This window comes from Pongo pygmaeus, chromosome 19, assembly GCF_028885625.2.
Source record: "Pongo pygmaeus isolate AG05252 chromosome 19, NHGRI_mPonPyg2-v2.0_pri, whole genome shotgun sequence".
NCBI lineage: Eukaryota > Metazoa > Chordata > Mammalia > Primates > Hominidae > Pongo > Pongo pygmaeus.
Genome location: NC_072392.2, coordinates 46,865,421 through 46,887,728, shown reverse-complemented (window position 1 = coordinate 46,887,728; position 22,308 = coordinate 46,865,421). Strand labels below are relative to the sequence as shown.

The 22,308-nt window shown below is 47.8% G+C and overlaps 1 protein-coding gene across 3 annotated transcripts; it reads right to left on the bottom strand.

Moving 5' to 3' along the window:
- Positions 1–7,148: 7,148 nt before the first annotated feature.
- COPRS (coordinator of PRMT5 and differentiation stimulator) lies at positions 7,149–21,163 on the bottom strand. Of its 3 annotated transcripts, XM_063656133.1 has the most exons (5): positions 20,942–21,156; positions 18,667–18,733; positions 14,830–15,048; positions 14,135–14,327; positions 7,149–7,690 (listed from the first exon to the last, which is right to left on the bottom strand). In XM_063656133.1, the coding sequence occupies exons 1-4, from the start codon at positions 21,038–21,040 to the stop codon at positions 14,158–14,160; spliced, it is 555 nt and encodes a 184-aa protein (XP_063512203.1). In that variant the 5' UTR covers positions 21,041–21,156; the 3' UTR covers positions 7,149–7,690; positions 14,135–14,157. The 3 variants fall into 3 exon arrangements, with proteins under 3 accessions (XP_063512203.1, XP_054315899.1, XP_054315900.1); XM_054459924.2 differs by lacking the exon at positions 7,149–7,690 and having other exon boundaries at positions 13,905–14,327; positions 20,942–21,163; XM_054459925.2 differs by lacking the exons at positions 7,149–7,690; positions 20,942–21,156 and adding an exon at positions 20,623–20,700 and having other exon boundaries at positions 13,905–14,327.
- Between the last annotated feature and the right edge of the window lie 1,145 nt (positions 21,164–22,308).

Genomic DNA, 22,308 nt, shown 5'->3' with positions numbered 1-22,308 from the left:
GCAACGTGACAGGATGAGGCCTCATGCCTAAGTGGGGAGATCCTCGACTGGCCATCGAGAGGACCAGCAGGAGGCAGAGGCACAGGGCTGCCTGTGGTGGTGGGTCAGTAGAGCAGTGGGCATCTGTGGCAGCTCACTTCTGGTTTGTTACCAAGATTATTACCCCCAAATTACCAACGCACAATCTCAGACTCAAGGAGAGAAGGGGTTTGCTCACCATCACACAACTAAAGCCAGAAGCGGAGCCAAGCGCTCCCGGATTCCAGGTGCACTACACCAAACTGCCCGAGTGCCTTGAGCTCAGCTCCATCATGGAACACGGCGCTTTCTATTGTTTGCCCTAAAACAACTTCTCAAACTTTCAGAAGTGCCTCTCTTTATATAGATTATACACACACACCCCATATATGTGTGTATATATATACATATATACATGTATATGTGTATATATACACTATATATATGGTGTGTGTATATGTGTGTTTGTGTATATATATGGTGTGTACATATATATATAGTGGCTGTGTTGCTATATTTGGCTACCATATATATATATGATAAGGATTCTGGAACTGGGTGAGTCTGGCCTGCCTTGTGGATATGCTGTACCATAGAAAAGGATTTAGTTACACTCCCTGCTCAGGCTCCATCTTTCCCGGCTGGAGAACTCTAATTGCAGAGCTTGCCCTCATGGTAAAAGCCCTTCATCACTCCATTGTCTGGCCCTTTTCCAGTCCTATTACTTCTTTCTTGGAATGCAGAAGCCATACAACAGAAACCACAGTGGCTTCCATTTTGAAGAGCCTTTTGCAGGGACAAGGGCCCATTTATATATTCAAACTGATGGTCAGCAAAGCTGTGGTTTTCCCACGGTCACACGGAGTGTCCACAATAGAGCCCAACAAAGAAGAATTCCAATCTCCATCACACCCTACTGCCTGCATGCAGGACTCCAGGTGGGCACGGTGTATCAGTAGGGCACATTCAGCAGCTAGTGATGGGGGCGTGGCAGATTGTGTTGAAGTGGCTTCAAGCAGTAAGGATTTATTGAGTTATATAACGTGAAGCCCTGAAGCAGTCAGTCTTCTGGATTGGTTGATAGGGGCTCAACGGTGTCATCACAGTCCCAATTTTGTCCTATTTTGCCATCCACAAAGGCCATAGTAGGTTGGATGGCACCCTGATACAGTTTGGCTGTGTCCCCACCCAAATCTCATCTTGTAGTTCCCATAATCCCCACGTACCATGAAAGGGACCCGGTGGAAGGTGATTTAATCATGGGGGCAGTTACCCTCATGCTGTTCTCATGATAGTGAGTTCTCACGAGATCTGATGGTTTTATAAGGGGCTTTTTCCCCTTTTTGCTCGGCACTTTCCCTTCCTGCAGCCATGTGAAGCAGTGTTTGCTTCCCCTTCCACCATGACTGTAAGTTTCCTGAGGCCTCCCCAGCCCTGCACAATGGTGACTCAATTAAACCTCTTTCCTTGTAAACTACTCAGTGTCCAGCAGTTCTTTTTAGCAGTGTGAGAAGGGACTAATACAACCCCTTCCCAAAATTATGTCTACTTCCTAACCCCTGGAACCTGTGAATGTGACCTGATTTGGAAAAAGCATTTTTCCAAGTGTAATTAAGAGTCTTGAGATTAAATCTTCCTGGATTACCCAAGTGGGCCCTAAATCCAGTGACAAGTATCCTTGTAAAAGATAGAGGAGGCTGGGCACGGTGGCTCATGCCTGTAATCCCAGCACTTTGGGAGGCCGAGGCTGGTGGATCACAAGGTCAGGAGTTCAAGACCAGCCGGGCCAACATGGTGAAACCCCGTCTCTACTAAAAATACAAAAATTAGCTGGGCATGATGGTGGGCACCTGTAATCCCAGCTACTCAGGAGGCTGAGGCAGGAGAATTGCTTGAACCCGGGAGTCAGAGGTTGCAGTGAGCCAACATCACACCACTGCATTCCAGCCTGGGTGACAGGGTAAGACTCAGTCTCCAAAAAAAAAAAAAAAGAGAAAAAGAGAAAGAGAGAAGACAGAGGGGAAAGCCATGTAAATATGAAGCAGTGACTGGAAGCAGCCATAAGCCAAGGAGGGCCAGCAGCCATCAGGAGCTGAAAGAGGCAAGAAACAGACTCCCCTAGAACCTCTGGAAGGAGCACAGCCCTGCCAATACCCTGCTTTCAGATTTTTGCCCTCCAGAACTATGGGAGAATACATTTCTGTTGTCTTAAGCCACCAAATTTGTGGTAATTTGTTATGGCAGGCCTAGGAAATGAATACAGAGGACAAGGACTGCAACTATGAGAGTTAGCTGAGTCCTGAGCCCTGTGCCCTGCCCCTATGTGCAGGGGTGGGATTAGCTTTCCCCAAAGCTCATGGGCTGCATGGGAAAGGGATGGTCACCAAGAGAAGAGGAATGAATATGGGAGAGGCAAGCACAGTGTCCACTCCAGGCACCCTGTGTAAGAAAAGTGCCATTCCCTGAGCATCTGCTCTGGGAGAGAGGAGAGCATAGGAAAAACAGGACCCTGGAGGCCAGACCTGGACAAGGTCAAGGCTCAGGACTACACCATCCTGGAGGTGGGGGCGGGTCTTCCAAACGCTGAGAATGCAGCGGTACATCTGGAACATGGAGCACCATCCTCTTGAAAGAGTGGATGTGAAAGTGCATATGAGTCTGGGCACAGTAGCTCATGCCTATAATCCCAGCATTTTGGCAGGACGAGGCAGGCGGATCACAAGGTCAAGAGTACGAGACCAGCCTCCAGCCTGGCCAATATGGTGAAACCCCGTCTCTACTAAAAATACAAAAATTAGCCGGGTGTGGTGGTGCGCGCTTATAATCCCAGCTACTCGGGAGGCTGAGGCAGAAGAATCACTTGACCTGGGAGGCAGAGGTTGCAGTGAGCCAAGACTGCACTACTGCACTCCAGCCTGGGCGACAGAGCAAGACTCCATCTCAAAAAAAAAAAAAGAAAGTACATATTAATTACAGAAATCATTCACACTTAAGAGGTTATTCCATCCACCTGGTTGCTCCACTCAGGACCTCAAGGTCATCCCAGAGTCTTCTCTCTCCCTCGCCCTCCCCTCACAGGCAATCTATTCCCACTCCTGCCAGCTCTACCTTCTATCCATAGTTCCAATCTGTCCACCTCCTTCCATCTCCATAGCCATTACCCTAGTTTAGGTCACCATCCTCTCTTGCTAGACTATAGCCCCTAGCCTGGCCTCCCTGCCTTCAGTCTCAGCCTTTTCCTGCCACTCCCTACCAGAAACTAGAATAATCTTCCAAAAATGAAAATCTGCCCATGTCACATGCCTGTTAAAAACCTTTCAAGCCCCTCAGCATGCCTTTCAAAGCCCTGTGATTACCAGACTTCATCCCTCACCACCTCCCTTGCCAGTTCCCCCGAACACTTCAACTCCTCTCACACCTGGGATCTTTGCACACACAGCTCTCTCTGCCTAGATGACACCCCCACCACTACTTGCCCAGCAAGTCCTCAAGAATTCAGCTGAGGCTGGCGCAGTGGCTCAAGCCTGTAATCCCAGCACTTTGGGAGGCCGCGGCAGGCGGATCACTTGAGGTCAGGAGTTCGAGACCAGCCTGGCCAACATGGTGAAACCCCATCTCTACTAAAAATACAAAAATTAGCTGGGCATGGTGGCAGGAGCCTGTAATCCCAGCTACTTGGGATGCTGAGGAGGAGAATCACTTGAATCAGGGAGGCAGAGGTTGCAGTGAGCAGAGATCATGCCACTGTACTCCAGTCTGGGCAACAGAGAAAGAGTCTGCCTCAAAAAAAAAAAAAAAAAAAAAAAAAAAATTTAGCTGAGAGATGGTCTCCTTTGAGGGGTCTCCTTTATCCCCCACCCCTTCTAGGTTCCCCCACACCCCGGGCTTACCCTTTCCATAGTTCATGGATGGTGTTGTGCTGACCTGTGTGCCATTGCCTCCCCACTCCACTCCGAGCTCCATGAAAGCAGGAACTACAGTGTTGTGCTGACCTGTGTGCCATTGCCTCCCCACTCCACTCCGAGCTCCATGAAAGCAGGAACTACAGCCTCTACCTCTTCCTCCTCAGTACACAGCATATGGCAGGTGCCCAGAAATACGTTAATGAATAAAGATCACACCTACACTAAATTCCCTTGCTTTTCTGAAACTAAGTTCATCCTAGACTCTCGCTGAATCTAAATGTTTCCCACCTCAGTACGGCAAGCATACAAGGCTGAAAACTTGGAGTCGGCTGACTTGGGTCACATCCTATCTTTATGACCTTTGGTCAGTTATTTCACCTTCCTGAGCCTCGATTTCTCTTTCTGAAGTGGGAATTATAAACCCTACTTCATAAGAAAAACACCTGGCATGTGACCCGGTAGAGGGACGCAGCACAATGCCTTCCACCTTCCTTCCCATATGCACACACTTTGGCTGATGTCGGCAGGCATCTGTGAAGTGCTTACCACGTGCCAGATTCAGGCAGGTGCTGGAAGTAATGATGATGACCCTGACTCTAGATTTCACAGTAACCGCTTCTGAGAAAACTCAGCTGTAAATCCGGAGTAAATCCTGAGGATTCACAGGTGGGTTTGCCAGCCAGCAGGAAGCCAGCTAACAGGAAGGTAACGCTGAACCAGACTCAGCCTCTCCTCCAAAGCCCCTGGATGTGGATCGCACCAGAGACAGCAGAGTCGGTGGGTCCTACGGAGACAGCGGAGTCAGTGGGTCTTTACTGCCACCTGCTGGACAAACAGGATAAGGCCACAGGCAGCAGCCCAGAGAAATTCAAGCGCCTGCCTGGAGCTGCCAAATGCACGGCTCTAACTTGTATCTGCCACATTTGTTCAACAGCTAATGAGAGGGTGTCAGAGGAGATTGCTTTTGAAATAAAAACCACCTAACCAGAAAAAAAGAAAATAAAAGGAAAACCAACTGCACCTTGCAAAGGTTACAACGTGGAGCGTGCCTCCGGGGGAAATTTCTCTTTCTGACTCGAAGGCGAGAAGGACTAGAAAACCCTGTCAGGTGGAAGGAAGTATCTTCTTTTAAAACCATGGTCATACTTTACTCCATGAGCCATCACAAAGGGCAGATCCTGGTGACATTCTCCAAACCTTGGTGCGCAGGAATCCAACTGAACTGTCCTGCCCATAAACAAGGCAGGATCTAGCTCAGTCCTGGAAAACTGCCCAAAGCAGGGAGGCCGTTCTTTCCAAAGGCCTCGGCTTTGCAGCCAGACTTGCTAAGTCAACAACGTGGGAGCCAGCCCTGCCTCCTGCCTTCCTATTCCACCCTCCAACTTCTCTTCCCTCCACCCGATGGTTCTTCTCCTTGGCCTGCCACACTCAGGAGTGCGCACACACACACACAGTCCTCCATTCCATCATTCTCATTTATTTGGGTGGAAAATCTGTTCTGGGAAAACTAGGAGGCAGAATCCAGATGGGCCACAGCCAGGGTTATTTTTTCTCTTTCTCCATGTTCCAACCACCCTGTGAAAAGTTGGGCCCAAGAATGCAAACTCCGGAAAACCAAGGGCAGTGCAGTGCCAAGATATTTACTTAGCCTGTGAGTTTACTTCCATCTCCCAAGGAAACAGTCTCAGATTTCCTCAAGGCAGCAGGGCTTTGCTGAATCCAGCCGGTTGCTTCCGGACACAGAGAGCCTGGTCTCTGCAGCCTCTACACAGTCTGCTTGTGAGAAGGCGAAGAAAGCCTCTCTGGAAAGGCCCGTCTTAGCCCAGGCACACAAGTGTGGAGAGTAAAACTTGGGGAAGCACTGCCCATCATAACCTCCGGAGGTCTTATGACCACCAACCCTACTGGAAACACAGCACCAAGCTAAGCTGGGACTGGGATGAAGGGCTACATTGCCCCAGAATTTCCCAACAGGAAAAAAGCCATAAAACAGACAGAAACAAGTGGGAGCCATCAAAAACACATAAAACTGGCAGGATGCAGTGGCTTATTCCTGTAATCCCAGCACTCTGGGAGGCCAAGGCGGGCAGATCACCTGAGGCCAGGAGTTCAAGACCAGCTTGGCCAACATGGCAAAACCCAGTCTCTACTAAAAATACAAAAATTTGCTGGGTGCGGTGGCTCACACCTGTAATCCCAGCACTTTGGGAGGCCAAGGCGGGCAGATCGCCTGGGGTCAGGAGTTCAAGACCAGCCTGGCTGATATGGTGAAACCCCGTCTCTACTAAAAATACAAAAATTAGCCGGGCGTGGTGGGGGGGCGCCTGTAGTCCCAGCTACTTGGGAGGCTGAGGCAGGAGAATCGCTTGAACCTGGGAGGCAGAGGTTGCATTGAGCTGAGAACCCACCACTGCACTCCAGCCTGGGCAACAGAGCGAGACTCTGTCTCAAAAAAAAAAAAAAACCATAAAACTACCTATACAAACTGTGAACAGCACAATCCTGTTGGTTCCACTACAGTACAAAAATTACAAGTTTTTCATCAAAATAGAAAATAAAAACAAAAATTATTGGCACCCTGGTATTAATCAACCAATGATGATACCTCAAATACATCACCTTGATCTAGTTGATGATGCCCCCAGGACCCCAGCTGTAACACTCATGTCCAGGCTTCTGCAACTTGGCATCTCTTGCATCTTGGGGGTTCACAAGAAGCAATTCTGTCCTTCTAACTATCCTAATTTCTGCCCCTGAGCTTCCATCCAGGCCTTCTGGATTCTCCTCACTTACTTGGAGTTATGCCAGGGAGGCAAGTGGGGGTGGGCATCAGGTCATCCACTGTCCATCTTCAGAAGTCTTCCCTGGACCCTCTGGGTCCATCAGCTTCTTAGAATTCTTAGGGTATCTTTTTTTTTTTTTTTTTTTTTGGAAACAGAGCCTTGCTCTGTCATCCAGGCTGGAGTGCAGTGATGTGATCTCGGCTCACTGCTCACTGCAACCTTTGCCTCCTGGGTTCAAACATTTCTCCTGCCTCAGCCTCCCGAGTAGCTGGGATTACAGGCGCCCACCACCACACCCAGCTAATTTCTGTATTTGTAGTAGAAACAGGGTTTCACCATGCTGGCCAGGCTGGTCTTGAACTCCTGACCTCAAGTGATCCATCCGCCTCAGCCTCCCAAAGTGCTGGCATTACAGGCGTGAGCCACCGCGCCCAGCCAAGGCCTGGGCATTGCAAGACAGTCCCAACTGCCTACAAGCACTAACATCTATCACTCTCTGAGTGATAGCTCTGAGTCCCTAGCTCCCCAGGGACACTCCAAGAAGCAGCGCTCCTGTTCCACCTGCCCTTAGCATCCCCCAATCTCTCTCTCTTCTCTCTTCTCTACCATATCTCACGACCTAAGATATTTTTTTTGTTGGGGGTGGGGGGGTCCTGGGGAAAATTCTTTTCTTCCAGATTTCTTCAAGATGCACAGTCTGTTGGCCCAAAACTCCTTTGCCTCCTTACCAAAAAACAAATCAGTAAATCCATTTCGTAAAACAAAAGCCAGAAAGATTTCTTGGCTCCTTTAGACTCTGCCGCATGACTCCACTCAGGCAATGACAGAGAGCCAACTGACTGCTTGCATGGAGAGGAGAATGAAGGAGGGAAAACAAATATACATCACAAATGATCATCCAGACACTTGATCCACACACATATCCTCTCTCATCACTCAAGATTTTGGCTGTGGTCAGTTGTGGTTCTTTCTTGATGAACGATACTGTTTGAAAGAAAAGTCAGAATAAAAGTTACTCTTTTGTTCCTCCTAACAAGCCCTTAGTACCTATATTTCTCAACAGCCTCTGTCGACCTTTGTCCTTCTCCCGTTCCTTCCTTTTCTCTCCCATCACTGTCTCTTCTCAGTCTGACATTCTGAGAGGAGCTGGCCAGAAGTCACCATTGCCCCAGTCAAGAAAAGCAATGATGACAAAGGCAGCAGCTCAGGTGGCCACACATATCCCGTTTCAGCCCACAATGTACCTGTTCCCCCTCCCCAATCATGACATCATGTGAGCACTTCCTAATTTCCACATCCCAAAATACCCCTTTTAGCCTTCATCTTACTTGGCCTGTCTCTATCAAAGATGGCCACTCCCTCTTCCTTAAAAATATTATTATTATTAGATTTGGCTTGAAAGGCACCTTCACCCACCTGGTCTTCCTTCTCCTCTGCTGCCACAGCCTGCCTTTGTGGCCAGATCCTTCCACCTACCTTTTCACTGCCATTGCTCCCCAAAGTTCTGTCCTCAACCCCCTTCTCTCTCCGTGTGCCCTCACTAAACACCCTCAACCTCTCTCAATGCTCTAACACCTACTGAGACATCAACAATTCCCAAATTCACACCTCCAGTATCCCTCTCCCTCTGATTCTACACACGTATATGCAACTGCCTGTTGACTGTTTAACCTGGAAAACAAAAAGCTAGAGAGAGGATAAGATGGTTAATTTCCAATATTTGAAAGAGTGTCAGACCACAGAGCAGACCAGGACTAAATGGGTAGATTTCAGCTCAGCACACTGAGGACTTTCCTTTTTTTTTTTTTTTTTTTTTTTTGAGACAGAGTCTGGCTGTGTCACCTAGGCCAGAGTGCAGTGGTGAGATCTTGGCTCACTGCAACCTCCGCCTCCCGGGTTCAAGCGATTCTCACGTCTCAGCCTTCCTAGTAGCTGGGATTACAGGTGTGCACCACCGTGCCAAGCTAATTTTTGTATTTTTAGTAGAGATGGGGTTTTGCCATGTTGGCCAGGCTGGTCTCGAATTCCTGACCTCAGGTGATCCACCCGCCTCGGCCTCCCAAAGTGCTAGGATTACAGGCGTGAGCCACTGTGCCTGGCCTACACTGAAGACTTTTCTAACAAACAACACTAGCCAGGGGCTAACGCAGGGGATCCTTCTGAGGTAGTGAGATCCCTGTGACTAGAAGCAGGCACAGAGGATTTCTGCAGATGGCACAAGGCCAAACTAAGCAACATCTATGTTTTCCCCAGTTCTCAGATTGAGACTTCTCAGCTTAGTAGAGGTTCAGATAAATAAAAGATTTCTTTTTCATTTTATTGAGTACCTAAAATTACAATTCTTCAATATAGGACACTGGTTAGAAATTACTGTGATATTTCCTTTTCATTGATTTTTTTAATAATTATGATTTGTTGTTTATCAAATAAATACTTTGGTTTTGGGGTTTTTTTTTTTTTTTTTTTTTTTGAGATGAGATCTCATTCTGTCACCCAGGCTGGAGTGCAGTGGCACGACCTCGGCTCACTACAACCTCTGCCTCCTTGGCTCAAGTGATCCTCCCACCTCAGCCTCCCAAGTAGCTGGGACTACAGGTATGCACCACCATGCCCAGCTGATTTTTTTTTTCTGTATTTTTGGTAGAGATGGGGTTTCACCATGTTGCCTAGGCTGGTCTCAAACTCCTGGGCTCAGGAGATCCACCTGCCTCGGCCTCCCAAAGTGCTGGGATTACAAGGGTGAGTTGAGCCACCACGCCCAGCCATACTTTGCATAACAAACTCATTTGTCTTGTCATACATACACTAGTTTTTAGAGGAGAAAATTTTCTTGGTCACTGACTGGAGGCTTTCAGATTAAAGCACAGTTGCAAACACACCGCTTCTGGACATTTCTCTTCATTATGTTCCCATACACTGTTTTTAAAAATAGTAAATTAGGCCAGGTGTAGTGGCTCTCGCCTGTAATCCCAGCACTTCGGGAGGCCAAGGCGGGTGGTTCATGAGGTCAGGAGTTCAAGACCAGCCTGGCCAAGATGGTAAAACCCTGTCTCTACCAAAATTACAAAAAAATTAGCTGGGCGTGGTGGCAGGCGCCTGTAATCCCAGCTACTCAGGAGGCTGAGGCAGAGAATTGCTTGAACCTGAGAGGCGGAGGTTGCAGTGAACTGAGATCGCACCACTGCATCACTGCACTCCAGCCTGGGCAACAGAATGAGACAAGAAAAAAAAAAAAGTAAGTTAATAGATAAGGAATTATAATTAAATCCAAGTCCAATTTAACACAGACTTTTTAAAGGTTCTTCAAATACCTTGTTATTTTTTCATCACCAGCATGGGATGTTATCAGGCAACCCTAAATACAGTCAAGGCAACTACTGCACCATTACTAAAGGTAAATGAATTTGTGGCGATATTCACTGAACGTTTTCATGCTGGGCCCCATGCCCAGCATGTATGAAACAGGGATGTTGAGTAAGTCATAGTCCTGCCCTCAAAGAGCTCTTGGCCTAAAGAGGGAGGCAGACCCATGAGCCAATGATCACAGTAGAATAAGGTAAGTATTGTGATGTTTGTCAGCAAGAACAGGGAAGCCTAGACAAAGGACACTTACAACTAAGGTCTTGGCCGGGCGTGGTGGCTCACTCCTGTAATATCAGCACTTTGGGAGGTCGAGGTGGGCAGATCATATGAGGTCAGGAGTTCGAGACCAACCTGGCCAACATGGTGAAACCCCGTCTCTACTAAAAATACAAAAATAAGCCAGGTGTGGTGGCACATGCCTGTAATCCCAGCTACTTGGGAGGCTGAGGCAGGAGAATTGCTTGAACCCGAGAGGCGGAGGTTGCAATGAGCTGCCAAGATCATGCCACTGCACTCCAGCCTGGGCAACAGAGCAAGAACCTGTCTCAAAAAAAAAAAAAAAAAAAAAAAAAAAGAATAAGGTTTTGTTTAAATACCTAACTGCTGGGGGATGAGGGATAAGAGACTACACATTGGGTACAGTGCACACTGCTTGGTGATGGGTGCACCAAAATCTCAGAAATCACCACTAAAGAACTTATCTATGTAACCAAACACCACCTGTTCCCCAAAAACTATTGAAAGGTTTAAAAATAATACCTAATTGCAAAATCTTAAAATAACAAAAATGTAAAAGCAAAATTTTTACACTTCCATCATCTAATCAAATTGTTTTCACTTCTCCATCTTACCTTCTAATCTTTATACATATACATGCAATTATTTCATACATGCAATATTATGAAAGTAGTTTGAGAGTCCACCTTTTCACGTCTTGTATCATTAGTATTTTTCCATTTCACTTTTTTTCTTACTCCCACTTCATCCCCTTGAGATAACCAATACTCTACATCTTCTTTCTCTTGATCGAATCACCCAGTGGTAGGGCACCAGAATAATATTCAAATTAAAACAATTGGGCCAGGCACAGTGGCTCATGCCTGTAATCCCAATACTTTGAGAGGCTGAGGCAGGCGGATCACCTGAGGTCAGGAGTTCGAGACCAGCCTGGCCAACATAGTGAAACCCCGTCTCTACTAAAAATACAAAAATTAGCTGGGTGTGGTGACGGACGCCTGTAATCCCAGATATTTGGGATGCTGAGGCAGGAGAATCGCTTGAACCCAGAAGGCGGAGGTTGCAGTGAGCCGAGATAGTGCCACTGCACTCCAGCCTGGTCAACAAAAGCGAAACTCCATCTCTAAATAAATAAATGGCCCGGCGCAGTGGCTCACACCTGTGATCCCAGCACTTTGGGAGGCTGAGGCAGGTGGATCACGAGGTCAGGAGATCGAGACCATCCTGGCTAACATGGTGAAACCCCATCTCTACTAAAAATACAAAACATTAGCTGGGCATGGTGGTGGGCGCCTGTAGTCCCAGCTACTTGGGAGGCTGAGGCAGGAGAATGGCGTGAACCCGGGAAGCGGAGCTTACAGTGAGCCGAGACCATGCCACTGCACTCCAGCCTGGGCGACAGAGCGAGACTCCGACTCATAAATAAATAAATAAATAAATAGCAAAACTGAGGCCTAGATTGACAATTCCTCCATGGTTCACAGCAGCAACACTGTGTGAATTTTCTTTGCTTAGCTACTCATGCACGTATGCTCTTCATACTATTTCTTTCTTCTCTCCCTCCCACCCCCTTATATATATAATACCCCAACTCACAACTTCCGCCTTTACTCATAGTTTCAGCTGCCTCATAACTCCTGCTCACACATGGGCCAACACAACCTTTCAATAACATGACATTTCCATTTCACCAATTCTGCCATCCTCCTCAAGCCCCTAATATCTCTTGGCTCTGTTTCTCAAGTTTACCTTTTCATGCCAGACATACTCATGGTCTCATCATCTATGACCTTGGGAGGAGGAAGAAGGGGGGTGTGGTGATATGATCTACAACTGCCCTTTTAGCAAACACAGTGGAAGGGGCATTTTTTTCCTCCCTCCGACAGCCTTGGCCATGACTCCCCTCACCGCCAAAGCCACTGCATTCCCTCACAAGGTTCTGCCTTGTTCATACACCTTGTGGGGCCTTTGAAAAAGTTTAAATGGTTAAATGCTCAATTAACTGCTATGGAGTATACTAAAATTTCACATCTGAAAGCTTTTCTTGTGTCAGCTTCAATAAGGAGGCAGGAAGAAACAATCCTTGAGCCTGTCAGACACAAAGGTGACTTACTCTAGTGGATCCCAGACCTGCCAAGGAGAGGCCCCAGATGGTGTTGCTATCTTCTCATACATGCAGGGCCAAGAATGGACCTCAGAGTCACATGTGCACCTAGGTCCCAGTTCTGCCACTCTGTGTGATCTTGAAGAGGTCAAAACCTTTTTTTTTTTTTTTTTTTTGAGACGGAGTCTCGCCCTGTTGCCCAGGCTGGAGTGCCATGGCATGATCTTGGCTCATTGCAACCTCTGCCTCCCAGGTTCAAGCTATTCTCCTGTCTCAGCCTCCAAAGTAGCTGGGATTACAGGCACACGCCACCACACCCGGCTAATTTTTGTATTTTTAGTAGAGACAGGGTTTCACCATGTTAGCCAGGCTGGTCTCGAACTCCTCACCTCAGGTGATCTGCCTGCCTCAGCCTCCCAAAGTGCTGGGATTACAGGCGTGAGCCACCATGCCTGGCCTGGTCAAAACATTTTGAGTCTTGCATTCCTCATCTCTAAAATGAGGTACAGTTTTTTGTTTTTTTGGTTGTTTCTTTCTGAGACCGTTTCACTCTTGTTGCCCAGGCTGGAGTGCAATGGCATGATCTCGGCTCACCGCAACCTCTGCCTCCCGGGTTCAAGCAATTCTCCTGCCTCAGCCTCCCGAGTAAGCTGGGATTACAGGTGTTCACCATGACACCTGGCTAATTTTTGTTTAGTAGAGACAGGGTTTCTCCATGTTGGCCAGCTAGTCTTGAACTCCTGACCTCAGGTGATCCGCCCACCTCAGCCTCCCAAAGTGCTAGGATAATAGGTGCGAGTCACCGCGCCTGGCCAAAATGAGGTAAATTTTTAAAAGTGACTTCATATAAGTAATTGTAAGGATTAAAATATTAAATGGAAAACCAAGTTTAGTGTCAATTAACGATTATGCAATTGCTGGTTTAACTAATTTCCCATTTAGTTTTTGGCCTAGGGAAAAGCCTGTTAACTAAGTAAATGTTCCATTTTCTATCAACAGGAAAACAATCAGCTACAAAATCACCAGTGTCTCCTGGATTCCAATCCTTGGTCAACAGTGCTAGATCTACAGAAGCAAAACTAAAATTTTTTTTCTTTCACAGAGTAGTTTTAAGCCTCCAAGCGTTTGAATCTTTAAAATGTCATTTAGGGACTTTAAATGAAGTAGTGAAGGCTGGGCACGGTGGCTCACGCCTGTAATCCCAGCACTTTGGGAGGCCAAGGCGGGTGGATTACTTGAGGCCAAGAATTCGAGAACAGCCTGGCCAATGTGGTGAAACCCCATCTCTACTGAAAATACAAAAAATTAGCCGGGTGTGGTGGCGGGCACCTATAGTCCCAGCTACTCAGGAGGCTGAGGCACAAAAATCGCTTAAACCCAGGAGGTGGAGGTTCCAATGAGCCAAGTTCGCGCTGCTGCTCTCCAGCCTGGGTGACATAGTGAGACTGTCTCCATAAATAAATAAATGGGAAAAAAGCAGACGAAGCATACTGGTTTCTTTTTTTAACCTTTATTTACAAAGAACACAACTCCTCTTGACACAAACACACACACATTTCAAGGAGGAGCCCATTAAGAACAACAACAGACTGGCGAGAACGACGGGGCCTTATTGAACACTGTCAATAAGTACCCCAGACTAGGGGTCACTGCAAACATTTTCTCAGATATGACTTTTCACCTCCAAGACAGGAAAAGAGATCTTGACGTGGAGGCCCACCTACCTACAAGGCAGAAAGCTCCACACTCAATCTTCAGCATCGTCAAACTGTCCTGTTTCAAAGACCATCTTGGAATAATAGGGTATCAGTGGAGGCGGATGGTGCCAGCTGGGGTCATAGATCATGTCTCCTTGTGGGGCACAGCACACCCAAGGTTTGAGCTCTTGAGAAATGCTCTCCTGGATGTCGTCAGCATCTGCAGGCAGTTTTAAAAGACAGATTAAGGGAAGGAAGGAGGGAAGGAAGGAAGGTAAAAACGGACAGCCAAAAAAGTATGTCTAGGGGACACATCCTTGCACTTATTTTGTTTAAAAACACACACAGTTCTCCTTTCCTGAAAACTGTAAATGCGTTCATTCTGAACAGCTGAGAAGCTATGCTTCTCAGACAAGGGTTCTTAGCAGTGAAGAGGCAAACTGGATAACACAGCACTTCTATCTGCAGCTGCTCAATTCATAGCAGAGATTTTTGGAGAGAGTAACAGTTTTGACGTTAAAACAGTGACACATTATGGAGTCAAATGCAAAATTTGGATTTTTTCAATATAAAAGAGAAGGTGTCACAGAAATTGGAGACCTGTAACAGATACCAGCCTAAGCTCATAGATGTGGACCTCTGTTCCAAACTGCCTTCAGGGCTAGTCTGACAGGTGTGTCTGAGAAGGCCTAGTTCAGGACCCCCAGAGACTCCACACCTACCATATGGATTCCCTTGATCTGCTTTCAACTCCAAGTCCCAGTCCTCATTAAAAAGATCACCAGGCTGTTCCTTGGGTGGACAGTTTGTCCCTTCTGACAGCTCCCAGGTATTCAGTTCTCCATCAGAGTCCTCCTCATCCATGGCAAAGCCTTCCTCTTCAGAATGGGTGCCCTCACCCCGGGCAGGACTGTCATTAGGGATGCTCTGTGCTCCACGGGCTAAATTGACAAACAGAAGATGGCCTTAGTGACAAACCAAAGAGGACCTGCTGTGTGCTCAGTAAATTTTGGGCAGACTTACTACGAAGGTAGTAAAACAAGTGCACAGAGTCTTCTTTAGCCACCGAGCACTTTTTTAAAAATGCACTTCTTTGTATGTTTTTAAAAGAGCTGATAATTTATTTTCAATAAGATGTTTTGTCTTATACAAGGCATTAATTGCCAGGTCCTTTAATTTACAAAGAGGGCTAGGGACAGTTAATATTTTCAGGTGGTTTGTATGTCACTGAGGCAAAGGGCCTCTGATAAATAATACACTTTCACAATACAAGCCTAAATTAAGTTTTTGCTCTTTTTTTTTTTTTTTTTTTTTTTTGAGACAGAGTCTCGCTCTGTCGCCCAGGCTGGAATGCAATGGCACCATCTCGGCTCACTGCAACCTCTACCTCCCAGGTTCAAGCAGTTCTCTGCCTCAGCCTCCTGAGCAGCTGGGATTACAGGCGCCTGCCACCACGCCCAGCTAATTTTTTTGTATTTTTAATAGAGACGGGGTTTCACTATCTTGGCCAGGCTAGTCTTGAACCCCTGACCTTGTGATCCACCCTCCTCGGCCTCCCAAAGTGCTGGGATTACAGGCGTGAGCCACTGTGCCCGGTTGTTTTTGCTCTTTTATTCCTCCCTTCAGCCTCAAAGAGCCTGTTAGAGGTGAGCACAGGGACAAAGGGGAGTAGGGGCACTGCAGGCAGAAGACCAGAGCCCATCTAATCACAATGGGCAGCACCTAGTGCCTCCCTCTGACATCAGGGAAGCCGGAAGGTACATTTTCAAAAGGCCTCACAATAACGGAGGAAAGACTGGGGAAAGATAATGGATTTCCGAGCACATAGTGCTTTGGTGATGCCAGGTCCCAGGAGAGAAGGCAATCAGCCTAAAACAGCCATGCTCTTGATACTGGAACAACAGTAACAGTGATAAGCAATAAAGTGATAGTTCAGAGCAAGGGGTCTAAAGCCAGACTGCCTGGTTTCAAATCCCTGTTTTTTGTCAATTACTAAACATGGGACTGGGCCGGGTGCGGTAGCTCACCCCTGTAAACCTAGCACTTTGGGAGGCCAAGGTGGGCGGATTGCTTGAGCTCAGGAGTTCAAGACCAGCCTGAACAATGTTGCAAAACCCTGTCTCTACAAAAAATTCAAAAATTTAGCTGGGTGCAGTGGCATGCACCTGTAATCCCAGCTACTCAGGAGGCTGAGGTGGGAGGATCGCTTGAGCCTGGGAGGTAGAGGCTGCAGTGAGCCAAGATCGTGCCATTGCACAGAGTGAGACCCTGTCTCCAAAAAAAAAAAAAAAGTGTGACTGAGCTGAAATTTAACTAGTTCCATAACATAAATATAGAATTACCATATGACCCAGCAATCCCAGTCCTAAACATATACCCAGAAGAACCAAAAGCAGCTGTTCAAATAAAACAAGGATACTCACAGCAGCACTATTTACAATCACCAAAACGTAGACACAACATCAAATGTCCATCAATGGATGAACAGAAAAACAAAATGTGGTATATGCATATGATGGAATTATTCAGCCATAAAAAGGAATGCAGTGCTGATACATGCTACGGCATGGATGCACCTTAAAAATACGCTAAGTGGAAGAAGCCAGACACAAAAGGCCACATATTGTTATGATTCCATTTACAGGCAACTCACATTTGCCTATCCAGAACAGATAAACCCACAGAGACAGAAAGCAAATTAGTGGTTGCCAAGGGCTCAGGGAAGGAAGGAATGGAGAATGACTACTTGGTGAGCACAGGGTTTCCTTTTAGGGTGATGAAAAGATTCTGGAACTAGGTAGTGGTGATGGTTGCACAACACTGCCATTGTGCTAAAAAGGCCACTGAATTATATGCGTTAAAATGGTTAAATGGTAAATTTATGTTATGTATCTTTTACCACAATTTTTAAATTGTTTTTATTTATTCTATGCCTCAATTTCCACATCTGTAAAATGAAGATAGGGTTGTTGTGAGAGTTAAAAGAAAAAAAAAAGGCCAGGCACGGTGGCTCACGCCTGTAATCCCAGCACTTTGGGTGGCCGAGGAGGGCAGATCATGAGGTCAGGAGATCAAGACCATCATAACATGGTAAAATCTTCTCTCTACTAAAAACACAAAAAATTAGCCAGGCATGGTGGCGGGTGTCTGTGGTCCCAGCTACTCGGGAGGCTGAGGCAGGAGAATATGTGAACCCAGGAGGCAGAGCTTGCAGTGAGCCGAGATAGTGCCACTGCCTTGGGAGACAGAGCGAGACTCCGTCTCAAAAAATAAATAAATAAATAAATAAATAAATAAATACAAAAATTAGCAAGGCGATATGGTGTGCGCCTGTAATCCCAGCTACTCAGGAGGCTGAGGCACGAGAATCACTTGAACCCAGGAGACAGAGGTTGCAGTGAGCCAAGATTGCGACACTGCACTCCAGCCTGGGTGACAGAGTGAGACTCCATCTCAAAAAAAAAAAGAAAAAGAAAAAAAGGGGCCAGGCATGGTAGCTCACACCTGTAATCGCAGCACTTTGAGAGGCTGAGGCAGATGGATCACGTGAGGTCAGGAGTTCGAGACCAGCCTGGCTAACATGGTGAAACCCCATCTCTACTAAAAATACAAAAATTAGCCGGGCATGGTGGCATATGCCTGTAATCCAGCTACTTGGGAGGCTGAGGTAGGAGAATGCTTGAATCCAGGAGGCAGAGGTTGCAGTGAGCCAAGATTGTGCCATTGCACTCCAGCCTGGGCAACAAGAGCAAAACTCCCTCTCAAAAAAAAAAAAAAAGGCGGGGGGCTGGGCACAGTGGCTCATGCCTTTGTAATCCCAGCACTTTGGGAGTGTGGGCTCACAGTAATCCCAGCACTTTGGGAGGCCTGGGTGGGCAGATCACTTGAGATCAGCAGTTCGAGACCAGCCTGGCCAACATAGTAAAACCCCGTAACTACTAAAAATACAAAAGTTAGCTGGGTGTGGTGGCATGTGCCTGTAGTTCCAGCTACTCGGGAGGCTGAGGCAGGAGAATTGCTTTAACCTGGGAAGCGGAGGTTGCGGTGAGCTGACATCGTGCCACTGTACTCCAGCCTGGTGACAGAGCGAGACTCCGTTTCAAAAAAGATATTTTGAGAGAGAACACATTCACCTAACTTTCAGTATACTGGCATAATTGTTCTATATTACTATTGTTATTAATTACATATGCATAATTTATAAGTTAAACTATATCAGAAATAGTACATATAGGGGAAAAAAAAGCAGTTTCAGGCATCCACTGGGGCGGTGGGGTCTTAGAATGTACCTCCTAGGAATAAAGGGAGACTGCTGTACTATTTTCACCGTTTCAAGTTGTTTCTCTCGGTAGAAGGATGGGTTTGAACATAAGAACCAGGACTTCCCTTAAGGAAGCTCCAAGCAAGGCTTCCAAAGGAGGGTACTATTCAACCCTGGGCAGAGAGGGCCACTAAGCAGCAGAGAGGACTGGCTAAAAGAGAAGGTAAATGAGACAGAGGGACTATTCCTCTCCTCACATCCTTGGTCTCCCCAACTTCCGTCTCTGCCATCTACTTGCCTAGTCGATCCATAGCCTTCTCAGTCTTTCTCTCCTGACCAGAGTGGTCAGCTGTAGCAAAGCCAGCCTGCAGGAAGAAGAAATGATTACCAAGGACTTGGGTATCTGGGGTACGCCCAGTATTCAGCTATTGCATCTCAACCCCACCCACTCTTCCATACTCCCCTTGGTGATGCAGGGCTGGGACTCTGCCACCCACATTTCTGCTTTGCCCTGTTAAACTGCGCAAGGCTGGAGGGAGATGGGCCTTGTTCCTTCCTATTCATGTAGGCATCACCTCATGACACTTCACTGTGGCAGCAGGAATGCCTTCCTATAGCGGCCACAGAATCCAGTATACAGTTCTGCGAACTCTTGCAGAGCCAGTCTTATCACTGCACCTTCTCTTTAGAGGTCTGGGTCTCAGGACTCTCCTCCAAGCTCAGAGACCCCCTACCATCAGCTGGAGCAGTGCCTTCTCCTTAAAGGTTGGAATTTCAGCTCTGCAGAGCCTTTTCCCTAAGCTTTTAAATTTTAATCAACTTCATCTCTTTGTTCCTTCAGCCATAGGTTGGTAGCTGTTCCCTGCGGTTGCCACCCCCAGGTACACGTTTTACCTTTTCAGTTACTTAACAACTTTATAGCTAGTAAACAACTCTATCAAATTCTCTGTTTCCTCACCGACACACTGAGGTGGGGGAAGCTTTATAGTTCCTCTGCAATGCTGAGCACTGAAGGCAGTATTTCTAATCTAACTGAAAATCTTCCCGCACAGCCAACCAAATGCTTCTCTGCTCCCATCACTCAGAAGTTCCTGAAACCCTATGACCTCCAAGACCTCTTTCTAATGAATCACGAAATGTTCCTTGCCTGCATAAAAGACCTGATTTTGATCCCAGCTCTGTCATCCATTCAGAGTGTGACCTTGAACACATCACTTCAATTACTGTGCCTGAGTTTTCTTCTTCAGAAATTGGGGGTGACTGTTCTGACCCTGCAGGGGACTTATGAGATATCATTTATGAAAACACCTGGCATGTGGCAAGAATGTAACATTTCTTGAATTTAAATTCATCTTTTCTGCTACATCTAAACTGTACTCGGCACCTGCTCCAATCAGCATTCATTATCTAGTCATGTCTGGGTTTAATAATTCAGTTCCACTCCCTGTAGTTAGTGACAACCTCTGGTCACTGCCGCCCAAGGAGAAGTCAGACCTCTCGCCTAAACCACTGCCACGGCCTCCTAACCATCTTCCCATCCAGCCATCTGGCCCAGCCTTACAGAATTAATCACTACTCTGCTCAAAACCTTCAACAGCCCTCCACTGAGAGAGCACAAAATTAGCCGTGGCATTCGCACGTCCCCTCTTCTCCCACTCCCATCAACCTGTTGAGCATAGTTCTCTGCATGCTCTGAGACCCAACTCCAGGCCATGTGACCCGCACTTTCTCATCTCCACGCCTCTGCAGACACCACCAGCCTCTCACCTTGATCCTTTCCTGCTATGCCCTGACAAAATTAGTCCCATTCTATTCTGCACTCCAAAGTAATCTTCTTTATAAGTGTCGCTGCATTTTTCATATCTTACTTTGGCTAAGTACCATCTTTGAGGCATCATTCATCCAGTCGGTATGTCTATCTCCTGTGCCAGGCACTATGCTAGGCTGGGCAAACAGCCCTAACAGAGGGTTCCTACCTTCAAGCCGCTCAGCACCTAGCCGGTACTGACTGTAAACAAGGGCAGGTAATAACTGTAATAACGGTCTGTAACGTTCTCGGGAAAACCAGGAGCTGTCTAGCTTACATGAAAACAAGTTTCTGAAAACCCTGCGTCAAACAGGGCCTTTCTGGCTTCAGTAAGGAGAAGGGGGAGCGCACATGTGACATCTGGGGCTCAGGGTTGGCGGGCATCCCCACCAACGGACAGAGGTCCACAGGTCTGTAAAGTCAAGTCCCTCTCCTCGCCGCCCTCACCTGGCCCTCGCACAGGCTCCTGGCAGCGGGCCCCGGCTCTCGGTCACCAGCGTCACCTCCCATTTACCAAATCCGCAGCGGCGCCCAGCGGGCGGACAGCCTTCCCTGCTGACCTGGCGCGCCCACCCACGCCCTCGACTTTCCCCGCCCCGCAGCCCCGCGGCCCCTCGGCCTGGCAGTTTTCAGCTCGAGCGCGAGCCCAAACAGCGTTCCGTGTCGCCGGGCGGCCCGAGGCCGGCCAGAGGCGCTTCCCTGGCCCCGCGACTTCCCGCCCCAAGCTGCAGCTGGCTGTTGCTCCCGGCCCCTACGCGGCACTCACCTCCGGGCTGGGGGGCGCCCCCCGCGCGCTAGGCAGCGGCGGGCCCCGAGACGGCTCCGCGGCCCCCTGCGCCTGGGCCCCAGCGGCCTGAAGGTCCATGCCCCGCTGCCCGCGGCTCGTCGCCCTGGACGCCGTGGGCCACGTGACGCGCCTGCGCGGCTGCCCGCCGGAGGATCAGCCGCAGAAGTCCCAATCAGCCTGGGTGTGGGGGTCCCGGCCAAGAGGGCGGGGCGCGGCGGGGGGCGGGTCACGAGGAAGCGGGGGCGGGGCGGCGCAGGGGGCGGGGCGCGCGGCCTCGCGGAGCCCGCCCTTCCCTCCCAGCGCGAAATCTGAAACAATCTCGGAGACTGATTTTGGAAACTCCTCTCGGTGCATATCCTAAGGCTGGACGACTAGCTGCGTGTGAAACGCCAAGCGTACCCTACTCGGCCACTCGGGGTGTGCTCCAGCTTCAAAACCCCGCCTGGGTAAGACACATGAGCAACCTAGTGACCTCCATCTTGAGCTAATGATCATCTTTGAAGTTAATCCAGTAGAAACCAAGATAGATGATTAAGACACAAACTGCAATATGCAGTGGACACAGAATACAGGCCACGACGCTTACTCATAATAATCCTGAACCTTCGGGATTCCTGTATTTCCATGCTCAATGCCTGATACTCGACAACCTAATTATTTCCTATTTTGCCTCGAAAGGTGGCTTCTGGGGATAGGCAGGGCCTGAGCTGGGAACAGCCCAACTGGAAAGACAGCCTTCCCTGCCTTCCCCACAGTGCCTAACCTCTAATAACAAACCAGCTCAAGGCGTGCTAATCACGTCAGCATCAGGACATGAGAGCCTCTTTCTTCATCCCCCTCAAAGACTGTGTTGTTTGTACAACACAAAAGGCATTTGAAAAAATTTAGCATAAAACTGACAACACAATATTCGATATTATTTTTGTTCTATATGTAGATGTTCCTACACAGGAGTCACACATACACACACAAAATACCTCTGGGCATCAAAAATCGCCACAAAAGGTGCCTATAATCCCAGCTACTTGGGAGGCTTTGGCAGGGAGAACTGCTTGAACCCAAGAGGCAGAGGTTGCAATAAGATCACACCACTGCACTCCAGCCTGGACCACAGAGCAAGACTCTGTCTCAAAAAAAAAAAAAAAAAATCGTCACAAAAAAGGCTGGGGGTAAAATTATTTGCAACAAATGAGAAACAAGATATTAATATTCTGAGTATGTTTTTAAAAACTGTGGCCAGGCACAATGGCTCATGCCTATAATACCAGCACTTTGGGAGGTTGAGGTAGGAGGATTGCTTGAGCCCAACTGTTTAAGAGACCAGCCCTGGCAACACAGCAAGACCA

Bases quoted from the DNA above. Each gene is read 5' to 3' on its own strand.
- COPRS (XM_054459924.2), bottom strand. From the start codon at position 21,040: ATGGACCTTCAGGCCGCTGGGGCCCAGGCGCAGGGGGCCGCGGAGCCG. The intron at 18,734-20,941 runs GTGAGTGCCGCG...TTCTTCCTGCAG, and splicing joins GGGCGCCCCCCAGCCCGGAG to GCTGGCTTTGCTACAGCTGA. The intron at 14,328-14,829 runs GTAGGTGTGGAG...AACTGCCTGCAG, and splicing joins AGATCAAGGGAATCCATATG to ATGCTGACGACATCCAGGAG.